Source organism: Rhipicephalus sanguineus, chromosome 3, assembly GCF_013339695.2.
Source record: "Rhipicephalus sanguineus isolate Rsan-2018 chromosome 3, BIME_Rsan_1.4, whole genome shotgun sequence".
NCBI lineage: Eukaryota > Metazoa > Arthropoda > Arachnida > Ixodida > Ixodidae > Rhipicephalus > Rhipicephalus sanguineus.
Genome location: NC_051178.1, coordinates 9,590,863 through 9,612,740, shown reverse-complemented (window position 1 = coordinate 9,612,740; position 21,878 = coordinate 9,590,863). Strand labels below are relative to the sequence as shown.

General features: G+C 46.6%; 1 protein-coding gene and 1 pseudogene across 2 annotated transcripts; one reads left to right on the top strand and one right to left on the bottom strand.

Annotated features, from left to right (window-relative positions):
- Window positions 1–4,326: 4,326 nt before the first annotated feature.
- Window positions 4,327–15,411, bottom strand: LOC119386447 (uncharacterized; annotated as a pseudogene).
- A 541-nt stretch (window positions 15,412–15,952) lies between these two features.
- LOC119386445 (uncharacterized) lies at window positions 15,953–20,545 on the top strand. 2 transcript variants are annotated; one of them, XM_037653737.2, is made up of 8 exons: window positions 15,953–16,203; window positions 16,264–16,391; window positions 16,478–16,592; window positions 16,705–16,960; window positions 19,184–19,231; window positions 19,956–19,997; window positions 20,083–20,310; window positions 20,401–20,438. In XM_037653737.2, exons 2-7 carry the CDS (start codon window positions 16,324–16,326, stop codon window positions 20,133–20,135), a joined length of 582 nt encoding a protein of 193 aa, XP_037509665.2. In that variant the 5' UTR covers window positions 15,953–16,203; window positions 16,264–16,323; the 3' UTR covers window positions 20,136–20,310; window positions 20,401–20,438. The 2 variants fall into 2 exon arrangements, with proteins under 2 accessions (XP_037509665.2, XP_049269098.1); XM_049413141.1 differs by having other exon boundaries at window positions 19,956–20,545.
- Window positions 20,546–21,878: the final 1,333 nt, after the last annotated feature.

Genomic DNA, 21,878 nt, shown 5'->3' with positions numbered 1-21,878 from the left:
ATGCTTCTTTTAAGTTATACAGAACGGTTTTTAATGGCCGTTTTAGTTCAGAAATGACATAAATGTATTATGTGAGCTCGGTTTAATGCAAGCGGGTGACATTACTTGCATGAAAAAGCAAAATAAATAATCGCCTATCTAAATAAAGTTCATTTATGACCTTCAAATTACACTGTCTTACCTACTGCAACTGACTAACTGTAGCCACTGAGTTTGCAATAATTGGAATAAAATCTTACGATTTAATATTTATGCCATCAAATTTGAGGTAGAAATTCACTGTTTGCTTCGGTCACGTTTTTTTTTTTTTTGTAAGAATCCGTTTTAAGCATCGAACAACGACAAAAGCCTAGTTTAACGCCCATGTATATAAATACTGTCGCACACTTGGCGAATGATGGTCTCGAAAAAATCTAGATACGCACGCTTGGAGAAACCATGACGAATGTAATGGCTCGCTATTATTTTTGTTATTTAGTCAATAATGTATTTGGATTGTTCGCACAAATAATCTCTATCACTTGGTGTAATCAGCTCAAGGACCACAAGTATGTTGTGTGTCACAGGTGATTTTTGTAATGTTTAAAAAATCACACTGTAGGAGTTGTTTACACTTCCTGCAGTGTATTTTATGCTGCCCTAAAATAATACACGCTGTTCGAATTCTCTGCCGGCAACCAAGGCCGGCACGACGTGTTGCGGACTTGTCGCCCCGACAAGCGTTTGGCGCGCTCGGCGTTCACTCGGCCACCAACGGTGGTGCGAATCGTGCAGCCGACCTAGTGCCGACAAGTGTTTGGCGCGCTCGGCGTTCACTTGGCCACCGACGGTGGCGCGAATCGTGCAGCAGATCTAGTGCCGACGTAGCTGGCAGCGCACCTCCGGCCGACCCTTTTCGGATGCCTGGTGGCCAGTGAAGTCGGCTGCCGGCTATTTGCCAGTGATCAGCCAAACGTCGGCAGTCGGCCAGCGTTGCTTGGGAAGTAGTTCACTACACACCACGAATGTTCAGATTAGCTGCTGAGACTTCTTAAGTATTAGCTGGGCTTCACTTCGTTAGAGTGTACTAACTTCGTACGATGCTCGCTTGATGGGGAAATCACGCAGCATAAATGCACGAGACAGAGTGAAGTAGCAAGCAGATAAGTATAGAGAGAGACAAAGCAAGACAAGGTAGATGTGCTGGTGGAAAAATGAACGATAGAAAAAGGCATGAAGAAGACAGTGCAACACAGGGAGGGAGTGGTATCCTAAGCCGAGACACTCTATCACTTCGTTAACGGTGTTTCATATTTCTGTGAAAGTCCTGAAAAACAGAGGGCGTGTGCAACTGCGCCAGTGTATTACTGCCGAAATGGAAAGTTTGGCAAATCAACATTGCGCAGCCAAAACACAAGGGTTCTGAAGGACAGAAATTCTAGGACTTCTAAGGGCTAAGAATATGTTCTTTTTAAATTCAAGGGTTACAGAGGACCCATAAGCACCCTGAACACGAGAACTGTGTTCAAATGCACAGCGGTGCTCAAAAGTTCCCAGGCCGCCACGCATGTAATCCTATGGCAGCGTTGTCTGGCAACATTTGACCAGTCCCCTGTGCATATATTAGACCTTGTACTGTACATCAGTGCACACTCTCCTTTTCTTTACACTAAATGTTTACATCCAGAGGCCAGGCTAAAGCTGGGCTTAGGCAGTGAGAAATGTCAAGCTCTGCACAAAACTCACATTCATGAAATTTATTGTTAATTCAAGAGGCACCCAACAGTTGACAGCAAAAATTTCCACAAATTGGTGATAGCTAAATTTAATGTACACTGAAAATGACCTTGCTCATTTCCTAAGAACTAATGATTCACTACACAATCCACATACATCTGTACCAGCAGTGCACCGACATGTGGGGGTTGGCCGGTTATACCCAGACCCATAAGGCTAATTTAACACCTCCCCCCATACAATCTCCTTTTCAATGACAATGCAGTGTACACGTTAAAGGTTTCTGTTGATGTCATTGCAATTAAGGCTTGAGATAACATTTTCCTGGTCGACTAGAAATGTGTTGCACTCACTCCTAAAGTGACAGAGTGCAAACTGCACACTCCGTGGCTCGGAGTTCAATTCTACTGAAGCACCTTTGGACGAATAAAGGTGCAGTTTTTGCCTTTCGCAGGTTGGCAACTTGACCCCTTGGTAAAATGCTGAACAAACTGACATCAACGTCATTTTTGGTGCTATTTCTCATTTTAGTTTCTGTTGCGTTTCTCCAGCTGAAGCAAAAAAATCGGCATACCTGCAATCCTGTCAATACTTCAACCTCCCTTAACCACTTGACAGAAATTGTTGGTGCACTACTGATTTACACAATGGCAAACACAAAACACAATGATGCATATGTAGCTATCATAACTTCACAATAAATGAGCAGATATAAGACAAAGAAACAAACACTCAGTCCTAAAGTAGCAACTCTGCAGAGTGGCAACAATGGGCTCCTAGTGACACCACCACAGTGGTCTAGTGGGTATGGTGCTTGACTGCTGACCCGAAAGATACAGGATAAATTCCATGTAGAGGCCCATATGTGCCTTGATTTAGGTGCACATTAAAGAACCCGAGGTGGTTAAAATTTTTGAAGCCCTCAACTACGGTGTGCCTCATAATCATATTGTGGTTTTGGCACGTTAAACCCCTCTAATTATATTATTACTAGTGACCTTCAGGGGCCTCTGCTGTATAGAGGTTTGTGAACAACCAGAGAACTAAAAAAGTGATTTTTAGCAACTTGGAATTAAGAAAACTATTTTTCAAATACATTTGAAGATAACCACAACAGTAAGTTACATTGCACTAGTTGGTGGAAAAACACACTGCTATTCCATGACCAGAACATACTAATCATAGCAGAAACATATATGGTCATGATACCTGCACACAACTTGAGACGCATCAATTGCTCTGCTTAGCTGCAATCATTACATGCAAATAAAATTGAATATTCAAAACACAGTGATATACCCGCACAAATGTGATATGTACCCGCACAAAAACAAGACACGCACTCAAAATTTTTAAGCGTGCAAGGACAAGAAACATTTGGATGAATGGGATTCCAGATTAAATTAGATTGCCTGGTATTCTTTAACATGCACCGACAAAAATGCGCAGGTATTTTTACATTTTTACTTTTTTGTAATATGGCTGTGGTGCCCAGGAATTGATCCAATGGCACAGCAGGTGTATTTGCACCACTGCAGTGGCTGAGTGTTGAGTTCGCTCGACTGCTGAGCCAAAGGAATGCTGGTTAGATGGATGTGAAATGCAAGAATGAAGATATTGTGGATTGTGAATGCATGTTAAAGAGCCCCAGGTGGTGAAAATTATTGCAGCCCCTCCACTAAGGCTATGGTTCCTTCATGGCTCAGGTCACTATGAAACATTGAACTCCAGCAAAACAACACTTCAAATCAGGTTATCCTTACACAAAACATGCATGTTCCATGCTCAAACAGAAATAAATAATGCAGGTGGTGAAAAACATAAATTGCAAGCAGTTAATGAGAGGTGGTCATTTTCACATGGAACAAAGAAAGAGGAAATGAAAGTAACATGCACAGTTCAATTAGAAAACAGTTACTCTCATTATGCAATTAACAACCACAAGAGAGCATTTTTAAAGAAATTCTCTCAAAAAAAGACTTTCCATTGAACTCTATATAGTTGCACGGGATGATGCTGGTAAAGAGCTCCACTAGTTGTTGCGAATGGGCATCCTCGGATTTCATAATGTGCTCAGTCCCAAATGCACGACGGGACAAGAATTTGTTTGAAAGTGCAAAAATTCTTATATTCCCTGTCAAATCTATAAAAGAAACAATGTGCTTCAGTTTCATGCACGTTCCCAAATGTGTTTGTAATGCACTGCTGTCACTCTTGTTTGGCCTTGAGTATTGCTCACTGTGAAACCTAAGACCTGGAGATACAATAACTCGGTCATGTTCCACAACACGGCCACTAATGATGTTGCCAACATGGTCGAGGTGAAGCAGTTGGTCAGACACAGCTCGGGGCTTGCTGAGGAGTAAAGCACCTTTACTATTTGGTGGGCCAGCTTTTGTCAAAAACTTCAGAGTGCGAGGGCTAGCTGAAGCCTTCAGGCTCCTAAAGTTGCTGGCCATCATTAAGCGCTCTACAATCTGCAGCGGGGCACCTTTTGCTGATGTGACCAGTTGCTTAAGTTGACCAATATTGGACTCAAATGCAAAGCAGGAATGTGCCCAAAGTGGTCCTTGGTGCACAGCACTCTGAGCAATGTGCAACAATTGATGCACATTGAAAGTCATGCTTTTTACTCCGTAGAGAAACTGCATGTCTACCACGAACTTTACCAAACAGTCTGTGCTCACAGATATGTCGCTGAGGGACACTGTGTCCTGCAGAAGAAGGGAAATACCCTTCACAAGTAAAGCAAAATGTTTAAGATATTGCCGTGGAAGTACGCCTTCCAGACACGGCAACGAAAAATACAAGAGCCATTGTTGCCACTCTGAGGCTTTCCAATACTTCCTCAGAGAAACTGAACGTGGTAGTCGCGGCACACAACTATGCGGCTTTATGGAGCACAAACGTTCATCAATGGCCGCCACTGTTTGTGGTGCCCCAATGTAGTAAGGCTCTCCTACGTCAGAGAGCCAGTCCTCTGTTATCTGCCGTGCCACACCTAGAAGCACACAATGCATATAATCTGGGGTAAAGCCCCATGTCACAAACGATCGCGTTATAAAGCGCGCGCGAGGCCGCTTTCAAACTGCTACGAGACAGAACGGCGCGAATCGCGCGCCCAAGAAGCGCGAAAGACGAAAAAACAAGCATCAAAAGACGCCGGCGCGCCGCATCCTCCTCACCCACTCGAGCCAGACGCCGTAAACACGATCGAACGCCTGGCAAGGCCTGGATTTTTCTAGAAGGAGAGGGTGACGCATCCGCGAGCGATGCCGTCGCGATTCGAACATACGAGAAAGCTCTCGCCCTTTCCCCAGGCTTAGCTGTACTGCACGCGGAAGAAACATCCCGACGCTTCTAGAAACCGGGGAAGAAGGGATAAAAGCGTGCAAACGACGAGGCAGAGTAGTCAGTGAGAGAATCGAGACAGGAGTGAGTCAGTCGGCCCGGTGATGGTGAAGTTATGCGAAGTGTGGCTCCGTTAGCCAAAGAAGACGTGTTTATGATGGTGTGCGGTCAGTCGAGCGTCGATTTGGAAGAATCCGATGACGACACCGTGTGAGCCGTGACAAGACACGACGACGGTTGAGCTACGACGATCAACGCTGGAGCTGGCGTGAGTGTTTCCTAGAAGAGAAGCATTCGGTTACCGTCCAAGTATTGGGGACTGGATACGCCATTGTATATTCAGGACTTTAACGGTCATTGAATAGTTGTAATGCATGCGATTGCATTTGTAGCGCGTGATCTGTTTGTTTAGCTCCCGTTGTGTAACACCATCTGAGTTATATTGTGAAGCTGTAACTTGTACCAGCCGAGTGTGCACGTGTTTGTGTTATTTGTATTGCCTTAACTGAGAATATATTTCGTTTCGTTTGTGTTGTCGACTCTCGGCTCTGACTCGGTCTTTGGACCACAACCGGCGTTCGCTGGCGCACCAAAGGACCAACTCTAAATTGTCCGCGCTTTCGTGGTGCGTTTTCGGAGGGCCTTGACGCCAGTCCTTAGAATCCGCCCGGCGATTGCCAACCCGATTAACGGGATCAGTGACAATTATTCTGGCGTCCGCGACACAGGACCTTTTGGTGCACAGTGTGTCCAAAGTAGGGAGAAAGAGCCTTGAGACGTTGATAGTGCTTGCGAACGATTTTTGTGTGTTGCACCGCGTTCTCGCTAACCTGTGCGCAGAGAGTGTTTGGTATTCGAAGTTAGGCAGATATTTCGTGCACGCGGCTAGGTTTTGTTTGACGGGCATCATGGATCTCGAAAAATTAGTTGCCCTTGGTGAGAAGATGGGTCTGTCTGGGGCCGAATTACGAAAGTGGGTCAGCCAAAAGGAAAAAGAAGAAAGAGAACGAGCTAAGGAAGAAAGAGAGATGAAGGAACAACAGCTGAAAGCAGAGCTTGAAAGAGAGAGGTTGGCGGCTGAGAGGGCCACCAAAGAGAGAGAAGCAGAGCTGGAGAGAGAGAGGCTAGCAGCTGAGAGGGAGAGAGAAGAAAGAGAGGCGCAAGAGAGACAGATGCAAGCTGAGATGGCTGAGAGAGAAAGGCAACGGCAGCACGAATTGGAACTCGAACGGCTCCGTTTGCAGCAGCGCACAGAGACTCCCGTCCAGGCTAGAGTGGAGAGCAGCGAAAGGGAAGATCATAGCTTCCGTTTGAACCCAAGCAAACTGCTTGTGGCGTTTGACGAGAGGAAAGATGACCTTGATGCATACCTGCACAGGTTTGAGACAATAGCTAGAAGCCAAAATTGGCCGGAACAGCAATGGGCAACTGCTTTGAGCACTTGTTTGAGTGGCGAAGCGCTCAGTGTGTACGGTAGGCTGACACCTACCGATGCAGCTAATTACACGAAAGTGAAAGCTGCTTTGCTGAAACGATTTCGATTCACCGTGGAAGGCTTCCGAGATCGGTTCCGTACGGGAAAGCCAGCTGATGGCGAGACGGCAACGCAGTATGCCGCGCGGCTCAGCCATTATTTTGACAGGTGGATCGAACTTTCAGAGACGGCGCAGGAGTACGGTGAGCTTAGAGAGCTTCTAATCAGAGAGCAATTTCTCACCAGTTGCCACCCGAGCCTGTCGCTGTATCTGAAAGAGAGGAAAGCTAAATCGCTTGACGACATGCTTGAGTTGGCCGATCAATTCTTGGAAGCGCAAGGTGGCACGAATCTGGCCAAAGTAAAAAAGGAGGTTCCTACAGATTCGAAGAAATCGGCACCCGAAGAAAAGAAGAATTCTCAGGATGGCGCTGCGAGATGTTACTTGTGTAACCGACTGGGCCATCGCGCTAACAGTTGTCGGACCAACTTTTCACGTCCCGGTGTGGCGAAATGTTTTAAATGCGGGCGAACGGGACACAAAGCCGACGCGTGCCGCAGCGGGGGAAAGGAGATTCCCCAGGTATCTTGTGTGTCTACGCTGCCAGAAGGGTGTGAAGGGGACAACAGTGACCAGTTTGTCGAGCCAAGAAGCGGGAAGGAAATTCCAGTTGCCAATGCCGTCATGACTTCGTACTCGGGAACCTTGGTTAAAGGATCGCCCGTGCTTGCCGGAAGAATGGCGGGAAAGCGTATAACGGTTCTAAGAGATACTGGATGTACCACAGTGATCGTGCGAAAGGAATTGGTCCGAGACAATGAGTTCACAGGCAAGACCAAACCAGTTCGCCTGATTGATCATTCGATTCGAATGCTTCCCGAAGCCAAGATTGAGGTTGAGACCCCTTACCTCAGCGGGAGAGTTACTGCCCTGTGCATGGACAATCCATTGTACGACCTAACCGTGGGAAACGTCGAGGGAGCCCGATCAGCAGATCACCCTGAACCTCTGAAAGAGGAATTGAATATCGATCCACCGTCGATCGAGGAACCCCACGACGAAACGGTCAAGGTCGAAGAGAATACCGCGGCAGTTGTAACCCGAGCTCAATCTAAAGCCCAGTCAGGGCCATTCCAGCCTCTTCTCACGCCCCATTCCGAGGAAGATCCGGCCCAGAATTACGCTGAGGAACAAAAGCAAGACGGGTCCTTAAAAATGTGCTACGCACAAATTGGAAAGGATTTGAAATGCCGTAACAGTAATTGCGCGATAGAGTTCAAGCAAGACGGTGGCCTACTCTACAGATATTATACGGAGAAAAATGGACGACAAATACGACAACTTGTGGTGCCAAAGAACCGCCGGGAAACTGTGATGAAGCTGGCACACGATGGAATTATGGCTGGACACTTGGGAGCCGAGAAAACTAGGGACCGGATTCAAGAAGAATTCTTCTGGCCCGGAGTCACAGCCGACGTGAAACGCTTCGTGGCTTCATGCGATATTTGCCAACGAACAGTGCCGAAAGGAAGGGTGCCACATGTTTTCCTTGGCAAATCGCCTGTGATCGACACACCCTTCAAGCGAGTAGCCATTGATATAGTAGGCCCTATCCACCCACCATCCGGACGAGGGAACCGCTATATCTTGACACTCATGGATTGCGCCACACGCTACCCAGACGCCGTGGCACTGCCGAGCATAGAGACGGAACGAGTAGCAGAGGCTCTAGTCGAAATGTTCTCCCGTGTCGGCGTACCGAGAGAAATCCTCAGTGATAGGGGTACCAACTTTACGTCGGAGCTAATGAAGGAAGTGGCACGCCTTCTGTCAGTGCGGCAGCTTCATACCACCCCCTATCACCCGATGGCCAACGGAATGGTAGAAAAATTTAATGGCACACTAAAAATGATGCTGAAGCGAATGTGTGCGGAAAAACCGAAAAACTGGGATCGATTTCTAGGTCCGTTGCTATTTGCATATAGGGAAGTACCGCAAGCGAGCCTCGGTTTCTCACCGTTTGAACTACTATACGGGCGACACGTCCGAGGACCTCTGGCGATCCTAAAAGAAGTATGGACAAACCAAGAGCTGGATGACGACCTGAAGACAACCTACCAGTACGTATTGGATTTGCGAAATCGCTTGGAAGAAACGTGTCGTCTAGCTCACGAAGAACTTCGAAAGGCGGGAGCACGGTATGCTAAAAACTACAATCGGAAGGCAAAGGATCGAACATTCAAACCAGGAGATAAAGTCCTCATCTTGCTCCCGACCGACAACAACAAGCTCTTGTTGCATTGGAAGGGACCGTTCGAAGTCCAGGCGACCGTTGGAGACCTCGATTACGCCGTAAGGACACCGAGCGGGTCGAGGATTTTCCACGCCAACCTACTGAAACGGTACGCAGAGCGGGAAGCGAACCAAGACACACCCAATCAATGCCAAGCCATTGTAGGGGTCATCGACACGGGTGAAGAGCAAGAGATTCCCGTCCCGGAATTCGTGAAAACAGAAGGGATCGAGGACGTTAAAATCTCCCCCAAGTTGACTGTCCAACAAAAGGAGGAGTTGGAGGAAACCATGTCAGCGTGCTCCCGAATATTTTCCAACGTCCCGGGCAAGACAGACTGGGTAGAGTGCCACCTCGAACTCACGACGGACACCCCGGTTCACGTCAAACAATACCCGTTACCATTTGCTACGTCGAAGGACATAGAGGCCGAGGTGCAGCAAATGAAGGCTCTTGACATAATCGAAGTCTCAAAGTCGCCCTATAATTCCCCAGTGTTGCTCGTGGACAAACCGGACAAAACCAAGCGTTTCGTGGTTGATTTCCGGCGCCTGAATAACGTCGTAATCGCAGACTCAGAACCCATGCCCAGGGCGGACGCCGTTTTTGCCAGTGCCGCGAACAAGAATTATTTCTCTAAGCTGGATTTCGTAAAGGGATACTGGCAAATCCCGCTTTCCCAACAATCCAAACCCAAGACTGCTTTTTCAACGAAGTCCGGCCTATACCAGTTTCGCTACATGCCCTTCGGCATCAAAACGGCACCCGCCGTTTTCGCCCGGCTGATGCGACTAATTACCGAGGGAATACCCGGCGTCGAGCACTACTACGATGACGTGCTCATAACAAGCGCAACCTGGGAGGAACACCTGTCGTCCCTGAGACAACTCTTCGTCCGAATTGAAGCAGCAGGATTGACAGTGAGGCCTAGCAAGTGCGAATTCGGAACGGACGAGATTGATTTCCTCGGACACCGCATTGGGCAAAACAAACTTGCGCCACTTGGGAAAACCCTCAGCAAAATCCAAGCCGCACCCGCACCGAAGACGAAGCGGCAGGTACGAGCCTTCCTTGGGTTAACCAGTTACTACCGGGAGTTTATTCCAAATTACGCCGAGATCAGCAGCCCACTCACAGACCTGACCAAGAAGGGCGAAAACAACGTTGTCAAATGGACCGCGACACACGAGGAGGCGTTTACTAAGCTCAAGCAATGCATTTCGAGCCCCCCAGTGCTTCGCCTCCCCGACCTATCGAAGGAATTCGTACTACGCACCGACGCTTCCGACACCAGTCTCGGCGCGGTACTCATGCAGTCGCATGAGGGAACTCTCCACCCTATAGCCTATGCCAGCCGCAAATTGCTTCCCCGAGAAGCCTCCTATAGCACCATAGAAAGGGAATGCCTCGCTTTGGTCTGGGGGATCCAGAAATTTAATATGTACCTATACGGGGTGCCTTTCTTGGTACAGACAGACCACCAGCCGCTCCGTTACATCAAGCAAGCTAAACAACTTAACAGCAGGGTTTTGAGGTGGAGTTTGCTTCTCCAGGAGTATCAGTTCAGAGTCGAACATATCAAGGGAAGCGAGAACGTCGGGGCCGATTACCTTAGCCGAATTTGAATTCGAAAGTGTTTGAAGTGTTTTGAGTTTGAAAATGTTGAAGTGTTATTATTCCCTGTGTCGAGTGTGTATGGCTAGTGAGCCGAAGTGTTACTTGCGTTATTTTATGTGTACAATGCTATCGATATAATTGTATATGCATTATAATTGAAGAGCTTTGTTTTGTGCGTTCGCATTGTTTTATACGAAATGTATGATGGCGTTTTGTACTTATGTACTTGGGTTTATATTTCGACATTGAAATGCCCTGTGAATTGTATTCAGAGTTCTATTATGAATGTGACGCGCATTGTGTGTGGACTGAGTTATGGACTCTGTATGTGGGACATTTTTGGATGTGTATGTGCGCGCTCGTTTGTGTTGTTTGAATATTATGTGATAATATTCTTGAAGTGGGGGGCAGTGTCACAAACGATCGCGTTATAAAGCGCGCGCGAGGCCGCTTTCAAACTGCTACGAGACAGAACGGCGCGAATCGCGCGCCCAAGAAGCGCGAAAGACGAAAAAACAAGCATCAAAAGACGCCGGCGCGCCGCATCCTCCTCACCCACTCGAGCCAGACGCCGTAAACACGATCGAACGCCTGGCAAGGCCTGGATCTTTCTAGAAGGAGAGGGTGACGCATCCGCGAGCGATGCCGTCGCGATTCGAACATACGAGAAAGCTCTCGCCCTTTCCCCAGGCTTAGCTGTACTGCACGCAGAAGAAACATCCCGACGCTTCTAGAAACCGGGGAAGAAGGGATAAAAGCGTGCAAACGACGAGGCAGAGTAGTCAGTGAGAGAATCGAGACAGGAGTGAGTCAGTCGGCCCGGTGATGGTGAAGTTATGCGAAGTGTGGCTCCGTTAGCCAAAGAAGACGTGTTTATGATGGTGTGCGGTCAGTCGAGCGTCGATTTGGAAGAATCCGATGACGACACCGTGTGAGCCGTGACAAGACACGACGACGGTTGAGCTACGACGATCAACGCTGGAGCTGGCGTGAGTGTTTCCTAGAAGAGAAGCATTCGGTTACCGTCCAAGTATTGGGGACTGGATACGCCATTGTATATTCAGGACTTTAACGGTCATTGAATAGTTGTAATGCATGCGATTGCATTTGTAGCGCGTGATCTGTTTGTTTAGCTCCCGTTGTGTAACACCATCTGAGTTATATTGTGAAGCTGTAACTTGTACCAGCCGAGTGTGCACGTGTTTGTGTTATTTGTATTGCCTTAACTGAGAATATATTTCGTTTCGTTTGTGTTGTCGACTCTCGGCTCTGACTCGGTCTTTGGACCACAACCGGCGTTCGCTGGCGCACCAAAGGACCAACTCTAAATTGTCCGCGCTTTCGTGGTGCGTTTTCGGAGGGCCTTGACGCCAGTCCTTAGAATCCGCCCGGCGATTGCCAACCCGATTAACGGGATCAGTGACACCCCAGATTATATTAAAGTGCTGAAGGTTAATCAAAGGTGTGATGCCTTTTGCACCCTGAATCGGGCTTCCAGCTTCAGCAGCCTCAATCATAATCTTCTTTGTGCCTTCTGCCGTCCTGTTAGGTGCAACAGTGTCCACAGGATACTTGACAGTTCCTGTTTGGCATAGTAAGAAAAAAAAATTAAAACCACGTAAATCTAGAAGTTAAATTGTGAAGATCTCACACAGTTAAGCTTAATTTTAAATATTGGCACACTTGTTTGCAATGGCATTTCCGAGAATTCACTTCCACAACACATTTCCAAAAGCTGACAATGCCAGAATTTTGAAACATTGAAATGCTACTACATAAGGTACATTTTTGCTTCTGAGATGAAAAATTGGCCGCGTATCTGCGTGCGTCGCTGCAAATGTCGTCTAAAGACGATAGGAGAGGCGCTACGTGAGATATGGACGCCATCTGGCAATACGTCGGGAAACACGAGTGCTGTGTTGCGGGCTGGTAGTCCCGGCGCAGCGGCAGGCGAAGACCGGCGGTGACCAACGCGACCGGTGCACGGGACGCCGGCCAGCCCGAACACGCTGTTTGGCGCGATGCGCCGAAGGAGAAGAAACGTCCGCACTCAACGAGTACTCTCCACAAACTCTCTTACTTACACGTCGCCTGGGTAAAACAGGAATGGAAGAACGGCGCCCCCTGTCATTCGTACAATGCAATACTGAACCGAAACGGAAACACAACATGAGCTTGTGCAGAGGGCACGGAGGAAGACAAGTTTCAGCGCAGTCGCATTTTCAGCGCACCTTAAGAAACTACGGTTGAAACATTGTAGGGCGATTAGGGCCAGAAGGACCGTCACGACGAAAACCTGCCTCCTCAGTCGTATTCACCTGGAACGTTGGTGTGGCTTCGCGTTCCCTCCTGCGCTCCTGGCCTTTCCACAAAGCTACTGCCTAAATACGAAGGCCCCTACCGCGTCCTACGTCAAGCATCCCCAGTTAACTATATGATTGAGCCTGTTCAATCATCTACGGACCGCCGTCATCGCGGCCGCGAGACTGTTCACGTCGATCGACTGAAGCCGCATTATGACCCACCAGTTGTACCTGTTCCTTAGGTCGCCAGGATGGCTCCTTTTCCGCGGTGGAGTGATTTGTAACATGGTAGGGCGCAGACAAGAACGCCTGCGAAAGAAGAAGACGAAGACGGTTGTTGTTGGCGCTCGCGCTTGCTCGGCTTGGACCGCTGATCGCTTCAGCTGTGGCAATCTTTTAATAAACGCGTTACTGTCTCAACGTTAAACGCATACCATCAAGGTCTTTAAAATTGCGTATCTATGTATTTTCTGTTAAAGGAACACACCGCCTAACACTTACCTAGTGATGTTGCGCCTCAGATATGCGTAATGTTGGCTTTTTGATCAACAGTGTACACAAGTATGAAGCTACTCAGCCGTTAACGATGGCTGGCCCTTGGGCAAGTGGTTCAACTTTGGCCGAGATGCTGAATCGAGGGACGTGCCGACAAACAGAAAGACAGACAGAAGGACAGACAGAAAGACAGACAGAAAGACAGACCAAAATTTCTGCGTTTAAGTTCCCCAAGAAAGACTATCGTCTTTAAAAGGGCAAAGCCAGATACACTGAACATAGTACGTGTTTACCAGGCCCGTAGCAAGGGGGGTTGCCCTAGCCCCCCCCCCCTGAAATTTGGGTGAGGGGGTGTTTTACCGAAAATAAATAATGAAAATAGGGGTTCCTCCTCAAACAGCCAAGGCCTTCACCAAGTGCCCCCCCCCCCCCAAAAAAAAAGAGAAGTTTCTGGCTACAGGCCTGGTTTACATAAAAAGTGCTAAAACAGAGAGAAAAGCTGCCTCAACACATCTAACCAGAAATGTGACTATGTTCTGCAGTTATGAGATATCTTTACTAACCATCCACAGCTGCACCAGGATGCAAGCACCATCCACAGCCGTAATAGCCATTAAACTGTGTTATGTGCTGCATGGCTGCCCGTGCTGGTGCATCAGCTGAAGCAGTACACCTGCGTGAGCAAGGAAAACATATATTTATATTTCAAAGTACAAGCTGCAGCTGTTAGCCATACCTACTCTTGCAACAAAGTAAAACAAAAGGGAAATGGACAGAGGGCTTGTTTTCTTTGTTAGACACAAATTGATGCAGCAGATAATGAGGCCAAGGAAAGTGTAGGGAATGTTATTTACAGTTTTTAATGGACAACAATGCATTTACAAGATGAACTGTTTGTGCTTTTGCTTTTGCATAAATGGACGTGCTCCCCGTAAGTTGTAGGAGTTACAGTAAACACAAGACAGTAAATACAACTTAGACACTTGGGAATTGACAGTATTTGGAGATAAAGACGCAATGGAAAACGCCGCACACAATGATGCTGAACTATTGTGCCGATCTGCATTGTGTCATCGTCTCCAAGTGCCCTGAATTCCATGATGACTGAAAGAAACTAGCTGGTACATCACTGTACCCTGTCAGGAGTCAAGGCTGTGCATGCCAGCTCAATGCAGCGTTTACAAACTAGAATGTCCTGAGGCTGAGTAGTTCAAGCAGCTTTAATATTTAGAAAGAATTACCTTGGAATGCACAGTTTCGTTGCCTGCCTTCCATGTGATGCCGTTGGTTGACAAGCCGTCCATTTGTTCTACAAATGTGTTCAATAGAAGAGTCATGTCGGGATGTTTCTGGCCATACCATAGGGCAGACACAAGCACATTTTTCTGCCTAATGTGCACTGGGAGTTCATTCACCATCACTTGAATGGGCCACACAGAAAACTTTGACGATTTGAAGACGGGGCTGCCATCACTATTAACAGTGAGGGTGATGTCATTTTTTGACGTCAATTTGTGCCTAAGTGCTCTGTATAGGCTGCCATCTGTTATATCTGACATTTGATCTTTGTCAACAGACATACTCTTGTGTATTGAATCGAGTCTTTCGTGGAGTGCAGTGCTGGCATCATTTTCTGCAAGTAACGAAGACAGCAACTTTGCGATGGGCAGCGTTATGAAAAAGTGGCTATCTCGTAGCATCTGCGGGCCGTTGTAACGTTGCCCGCACTCGGTGCACGTTACCCGCACTGCGTTTCGCTCGGAGAGGTCGCCACTTGTTTCGGCAAGGAGCGTCATGCAGTTTCCACAGTAGAAGTGGGAACGGGCGGCATTTATTTCTGCCCCAACACTCTTCTTGAACCGATATTTTGTAGCTGGTATATCGTGCCGTGCAAGTACGTGCATAATCAACTTTTGGAGGGCTTCGACTCCCTTCCAAGGAATGCCAAATTCTATAACAAAATTTACTGTCAATGCCAGCAAATCGTCACTGGAAAAACTACCAAGATCTCCCTGCGGCTCTTCTGTCATTTCTGCGCCTACGGAAGGCTGCGGCTCGTCACTTGAGGCCGCTTCATGCGCCGATTCAGAGTCCCCGTGGTCTTCAGCATCAGTCTGTGCAGGCGTCTGCGCGTCACCAAGCGCAGCCGGAGCAGGCGCATGGCTTAACCCGGCAATGACACTTGTGTCCTGCTGCAGTCCACGTGATTGCTGCACGCGCCGGGCTGATCTTTCAAGATACGTTTTCGTGGAATATGGGATGGCGGAGGCGCTGCCTGGGTTGAGGTATTCCTTTCTACGACGCATACTCTCCCCAGTGCAGGTCCATGCAAATGTCGCTCTCGCACTGCAAACACACTGAAAAGCTTCAACACGCCGTTAACGCCAGGTTTCACACGCACACAAGAAAACGACTTGGATTGGATTGTATGAAGTTGGATTGCAGCGTCCGGCTACACGTGCCACATTCCACCAGGGACGCATATCAGTTTAATTATGACTGATTCATTACTGGTTACGCATAATTTGTGTATAATACTAGTCTTTAGACTTGTTTACAGTTTTTATATTTAAAGCGATCATTATTTGTTTATTATTTATTTTGTCATGCAGGCAGCCGCTCAACACCCCCTAGTCTGGCCACTAGGAGGTGTGTGCGACGCACGACGCACGTGCTTCAGATTCTCTCTGGGAACCGTGTGTATGGTATTTTCGGCGCACGTTTTGCCATTTTTTAGCACCTTGTTTGTTCAGCACCACCATGTTTGCTGTTGTGCGTTTCCTAAACGATCATGACAATCGGTCACACGTTATACACGTGCATGACATCGAAAATTTTGACCCTAAAGACACCAGCGACTACGACAACCGCTCTGTGTACAACGCCTATTGGCACGACCCTGTGGACGACACCAACAGCGGGTTGTACAACACGCAAGTCTTGATGCTGGCAGGTATGTATCAGCGTGTGTAAAATGTTACAGTTCCAATTTCATAGTCGTAATTTCTTACAGAGAGCGAAAGCGATGCCCACGAGAAAACGCGGGCCAAGAGGGTGGTGATCCCCAAAATACATGTGCAAGAAACGTCTGCAGATGATGATGAGGAATCGCATGCAAAAAGAAAAAGGGCTGAAAAAAAGGTTGCTATCTGCTGCCTACTTTATGAAACGTAGTCGTAAACTTGCTGAGCTCGCATCGAATCAGTACTTGTTTTCTTCTCTTTCAGAGACAAAAGAACGACAAAGCAAATGCAAAAAAAAAACTTGTATGAAAAAATCCTGAAAAAGAATCTTGAAGACGCGCACAAAAAGGCACAGTCTGGGCAGAAACCTAGAGCTCAGGTAAGTGCCATTTTCTCTTTAGTGCATTGGACTTTATATATAAAAGAAGCGACGTTACTGAAAGCAACCTTCATTTTACGGCCTTAAACATAATCATGTGATGAATTTTCAGCCAAGTAAAGGGACAAGCAGCTCATCCTACAGCGAGTCATCGGATAGCGATGAATTATGCGCAAAGACAGAGCTTCTTCAAATGAAGAAGAAGAAAGAAGTCTGGAAGGCGAGAACGAAGGTGCTGGCGCAAAAAGAGCTTGAGAAGGATAGAGATCTGTGGAAATTGCGCTCTGAAGAGCTGCAGCAGGAAAACAGATTTCTAAAGCAGCAGGTTGCAAGCCTTCAGAGATGCCTGGAGAGCAAAATTTTTGAGCGTAAGAATGCTTTTAGCTCTGCATTAATCACTTTGCCAAAGCTGCATCCCTATTGAAAATCGTGGGTTGGTGGATGCTGGAATTCATGGTGGACAAGGTGGAAACAATAGTGGATGTGGTGGAAACTGTGGTGGTCATAATGGCTGATGATGGCGAGAGTGGAAAAAATGGTGGCAGATGGTGGTGGTGGTGGCGAGCTTCTTTTGGTGTTAAGTGGAAAATGCTGGCTGATGGTGGCGAGAGTGGAAAAATGGTGGCAGATGGTGGTGGTGGTGGTGAGCTTCTTTTGGTGTTAAGTGGAAAATGCTGGCTGATGGTGGCGAGAGTGGAAAAATGGTGGCAGATGGTGGTGGTGGTGGCGAGCTTTTTTTGGTGTTAAGTGGAAAATGCTGGCTGATGGTGGCGAGCAAAACGTGTTTCGGTGGATGGCTTGGTGAACAAGCTGGATGACGGTGGCGTGATGGAAGTGCACGTGACATTATGTGAAATCACTGTCACTTCTAGTGTTTTGCTGTTCAATGTGTAGAAAAATATGTTTACAGTTCAAAGAAGCCAACGCCGATCATTAAGCTTTTCAGCACGCTTTTTTTTTATTCATGCGGCGTAACCGCCTCAAGATTTGTGGAGCACAGCAGCCGTGAATGTTTACATTTTACGCACGTACTTATCAGGTTTACATCCGCGATGTGCTGCTCCATTGTGATGTTTACAAGTCTAGAAGTGTCGGTGTGAACAGCGACAGTATCTGTGTTACATCGGCGCGCAGTTGCCGAGAAGTAAATGAGCCCTTCCAGCGGGTAGACCAGAAAACAGCCGCCGCTTATACCGTCACGCTAGAAACGCAACTCTGGCAATTCTTGCACACTCACTTACCTCAGCGGCACTTTAAGGTAACAGTGGAAATGCGTGCGAAGCTAAAATGCACAAACTTTTACCTTCGGCCTGCGTCGAGATAAGCCCGACCAAGTATCACTTCCACCATCATATTCTACCACCATGATTGCCACCAAAGGTTAGACATAGCTTACCGACCGAGTCCGTCTACGTGTTATCGGCACTTCTGAGTTTCAGGATACACGATTCCGATGAGTACGAATGACTTTACAGCACAGCTGTGGCATCGGCTAACCTAAATGAAGCGTTTTTTCTTGTGTACGGTGTCCGCACAAGAAGCGATCAGCATAGATGCGACGCGCTTCCAGCAAACGCCTCCGCTCACCAACCGCCGCCGGTCGCACTCGCCGGCGCTTCTCTGACACGTATGCGAGAACATAGACTTGTCAATTCGAACACCTTACTGAACCAATATGATGGCATATTTTTCCCGCGCACTGCACTTGCGTTTGGCCGAGCTGTTCTGCAGTTGTAGCTAATGATACAGCGTCAGATCAGTGCGCTGGCACGGCTGCGCTGTAGGTTGCGCGAAAAAAGCATCACAATAGTCAATCAACTGTACGCGCGTATTTATCGAATGAGATTTGAGTCGACATAAAGCCTCTGCACATGTCGCCCTTTGGAAAAAGCGAGAAACGGCAATTAAACTTAGCTGTAACATTCGGTTCACTATACCCGCTCCTCGGTCCACTTGACACTTTTTTCGGAGTTACGTTGTGAATTCTACAAGAAAGTTAGCGCTGTTGCCATTATCGACGTGCCATTCGTTACCGGCAGCAGTTTGTTCGCGTTTAATAACTATGCAAATTTTAGTACGATGTGAAGATCGCGTCTGTGTCCAGTATGAGACATACAAAGCTGAAGCCAAACGGTGTATTCGTATGTTGACTAGTCATTTTGCAAAACTCAAAGCAACTGTCAGCGTGGCGTAGTGGTAAAGTACTCGGCTCGAGATCCGAAGGTCGCACGTTCGATTCCCGGTGGCGGCAGTTTTTTTTTTTTTTTGCATACGGCTTTTTTTTTCTTTTTTTGTACTAATGCTTTCTACATCGCCTTCTATACAATTATTTATGTGTAAAAGCTAATCACGATGGTCCCGACGCTGTAGAGCCGTTTTACGCTCCGCTATTCCCAGCATCCATCATACGCCAGCATCCAGCATACACCATGTGCCACCATCTTCCAGCACCATAATCCACCATAATGGTGGATGGTGGAATCCACCATCCCACATGGTGGATAAATTTTCAATAGGGATAATGATTTAATAATGACAGCTCATGGGGCCTCTATATAAATTTGTTCATAATTTTTTTTATGTACACGCAGTTGCAGTCAAACAAGACCGGGCACCTTGCAGCCGAGGCACGTTGCCAGGTTTGTTTCCCATCAGAACTGCATGCAGTGATGCTCTTGAGAAAATCTGCATCAGCTGCATATTATATGTCACAGGGACAATGATATAGCAGGCTTTGTCCTGCCTTATGAAGTCAGGTTTTCATTTATTTATTTACTTTTTGTCTAAGCAACTCGCTCAACAGTATGTGCAAAGCAAGTTTTATAAGAGATATGGCTGCACTTAGTCGGCTTCCTGAACCAGTTTAAAGAGTGCTGCACTTTTCATTTGTTTTGCAAAAGTGCCCATCGTACACAGCATGAATTAACTCCCAAGTGTAAGTTCAGCTGTATCGCAGCAAGGTGTCAGTTTTTGTCAGTAGGTAATGGAGGAGATACTAGTGCCGTCCTAATGAAATGATGTTGGTTCTTCGAAAGTGGAGGTGGATAGGTAAAAGTAAAGTTTAAACTGCAAAACAGCGTAGTCAAGCCATGAAACTTTGAAGCTAAAAAAATTTTTGCCTCAGTCTGGTTCATTACATTTCACTGTGATTTTCGGTTTGAAAGTTCAAAGTAAACCGACTAACAGGTATGCATCTCACCGTAACTTTCGGAAGCAGCCAGTGCTATATGGTATACTGAAACTAGCACTGCACACTCGCACTTTATGAGGCTGTACAACAAAAGCATCCAAATTTAACAGGCTTGAGGTTTTTGATGTCTCAATATATTGCAAACTGTTATACCTGAATCCGTTTTGTTACAGCACTTTCTGACGTGGCAGAGGAAACAGAAAGCTTGGTCAGAAGTAAGTACTTCGCTTCTTTTATAATAATTTCCTGCATTTCAAAACTGAAGCGACAGTTACTGTCAGTATATCTTTGTAACTTTAGATCCATTGGATATGAACAACAAGGCCTGCAGCGAACGTGTTTCTTGTAAGTAACAGTTCTGTTTTCATAGACAGTAAAGTTCATTTCAATTAGTTATGTATGCTGCCAGATCATTCATTTTTAATATTCCTGAATATTGCGTAGCACCATGCTTATCTGCTGCTGTAGAAGCAGAGGAAAGGACCGGCGTTCTTAGTGAAGAAGAAAAAGAAAACATTCCGCATCCAGGTAAGTGGTAGGCTCAGATATGACCTCCAATATTCTGAAATTAATTTTTTTTGTGCCATGACAAGGACTTTATTTATATCTCCCTTGCAGGCCCCAATGGAGATTTTGTTTATATGGAAGATGGTTCTCTAAGTAATGTGCTAAAAAGTTAAATGTCACTTTGTCTTCAGCTGTTTTTCATGCTTAACCTTTTTTTATGTCAGTACATACTACTCTTTAGATCTTAGATGGTGTAGCTAACTACAAAAGCTTTCCAAAAGCTTGTTTCTTGCAGTATAATGTTTACCATTTTTATTTTTATAGAGCAAGGGCTTTTTCTAGCATGCTCAAGTCTGCAGTTATAATCTGTGTACTTTTAAGGAAAGTATGAACACCGGTGTGACCAGCACACAGTCTTCATCCTGTATTGTTGCAAGGGGTACAGTGCTGATAACACCCGTCTTGAGCACCCGAGCAGTGCTGTGTGGAGGAAATATGGCAAAATTCTAAAGCAGATACTCAATTTCGCTGATAGTTTTTGCATTCATGTGCAGCTGAATATACTATATGAACCGCACAGGCACAAGCGCATCACCTCTAACAGAGCGACTGTGATAACATTTCACTTAATTTGATTTGCAGCAAACCACTCATGGGCTATGGCCAAGTGTGATAACCTGTACCTACTATTCATGTGCTACCTTCTAGTGTTGTGCCAGGTGCATTGGCTAAACAATTTGTTAGTTTTGCCGTACGCTTACCAGAAGTAACATACAGCATTTTTTGTTTCATTGTTGCTTACAGTACAGTTATTTTCTGCTCATAGATTCATTGAAGGCAGCTGCTGCTACAGTGTATAGCTTGTATTGAACTTGATGCTGTCTTATCTTGTAACCTCAAGGCAGCTGAAATTAAAGTTGCTTCATGATTTTCCTTTTTCACAGTTCCACTTGATGAAAGGGATCACTATCAGCGGTGCATGCGCCAAAAAAATATTTGCGAACAGGAAACCAACCTTGGTTGTGAAGGACACTGCCCATGCGATATGGGGCAGTGATGTCCTGACGTCAAGGAGTGTAACTGGAGCAGTTTGCTCCAGGAAGAGAGCGTTGGGGGAGCAGCCGAAGAAACCCCTGACGCCCGAGAAGCTGCTTGTTGTGTCAGGTACAACTTGCATGAATAGTTTTCTGTAGCACAGCTGTTGCCTATACTGTTGCATGCAATAGGTCACCTTTACACAGCCTGGCAGCATGGACGAAAATGAGATAGCAAGAGTTATGCTATTTGCATGGCAATGTCGTCAACCTAAAGTTTGACATATAGGATGAAAACAAATGCCCTTGAACTTAGTACTAGAATTATGAAAAGAGGCATCTCTGAATTCGGCTAAATTTGAATGGGGTGTATTGTAGGCTGCTGTGCTCAACTGATATATTCTGTTTCACATGAAACTGTGCACCAGAGTGTATTGCCATCAGCTGCAGTGCACACGCGCTGCGGCCGATGCCAAACAGGATGACTTGGGTTTTGTGGAGCTTGTGAAACTGACAAGTCATGCGCATTCCTATCCAGTGCGGGAGCTTTAGTGC

Excerpts from the sequence above, each read along its gene's own strand:
- LOC119386445 (XM_049413141.1), top strand. The coding sequence starts at position 16,324 with ATGTGCAAGAAACGTCTGCAGATGATGATGAGGAATCGCATGCAAAAA. Across the intron at positions 16,961-19,183 it reads GGAGAGCAAAATTTTTGAGC|TTGCAGTCAAACAAGACCGG; the intron begins GTAAGAATGCTT and ends ATGTACACGCAG. Across the intron at positions 19,232-19,955 it reads CAGCCGAGGCACGTTGCCAG|CACTTTCTGACGTGGCAGAG; the intron begins GTTTGTTTCCCA and ends GTTTTGTTACAG.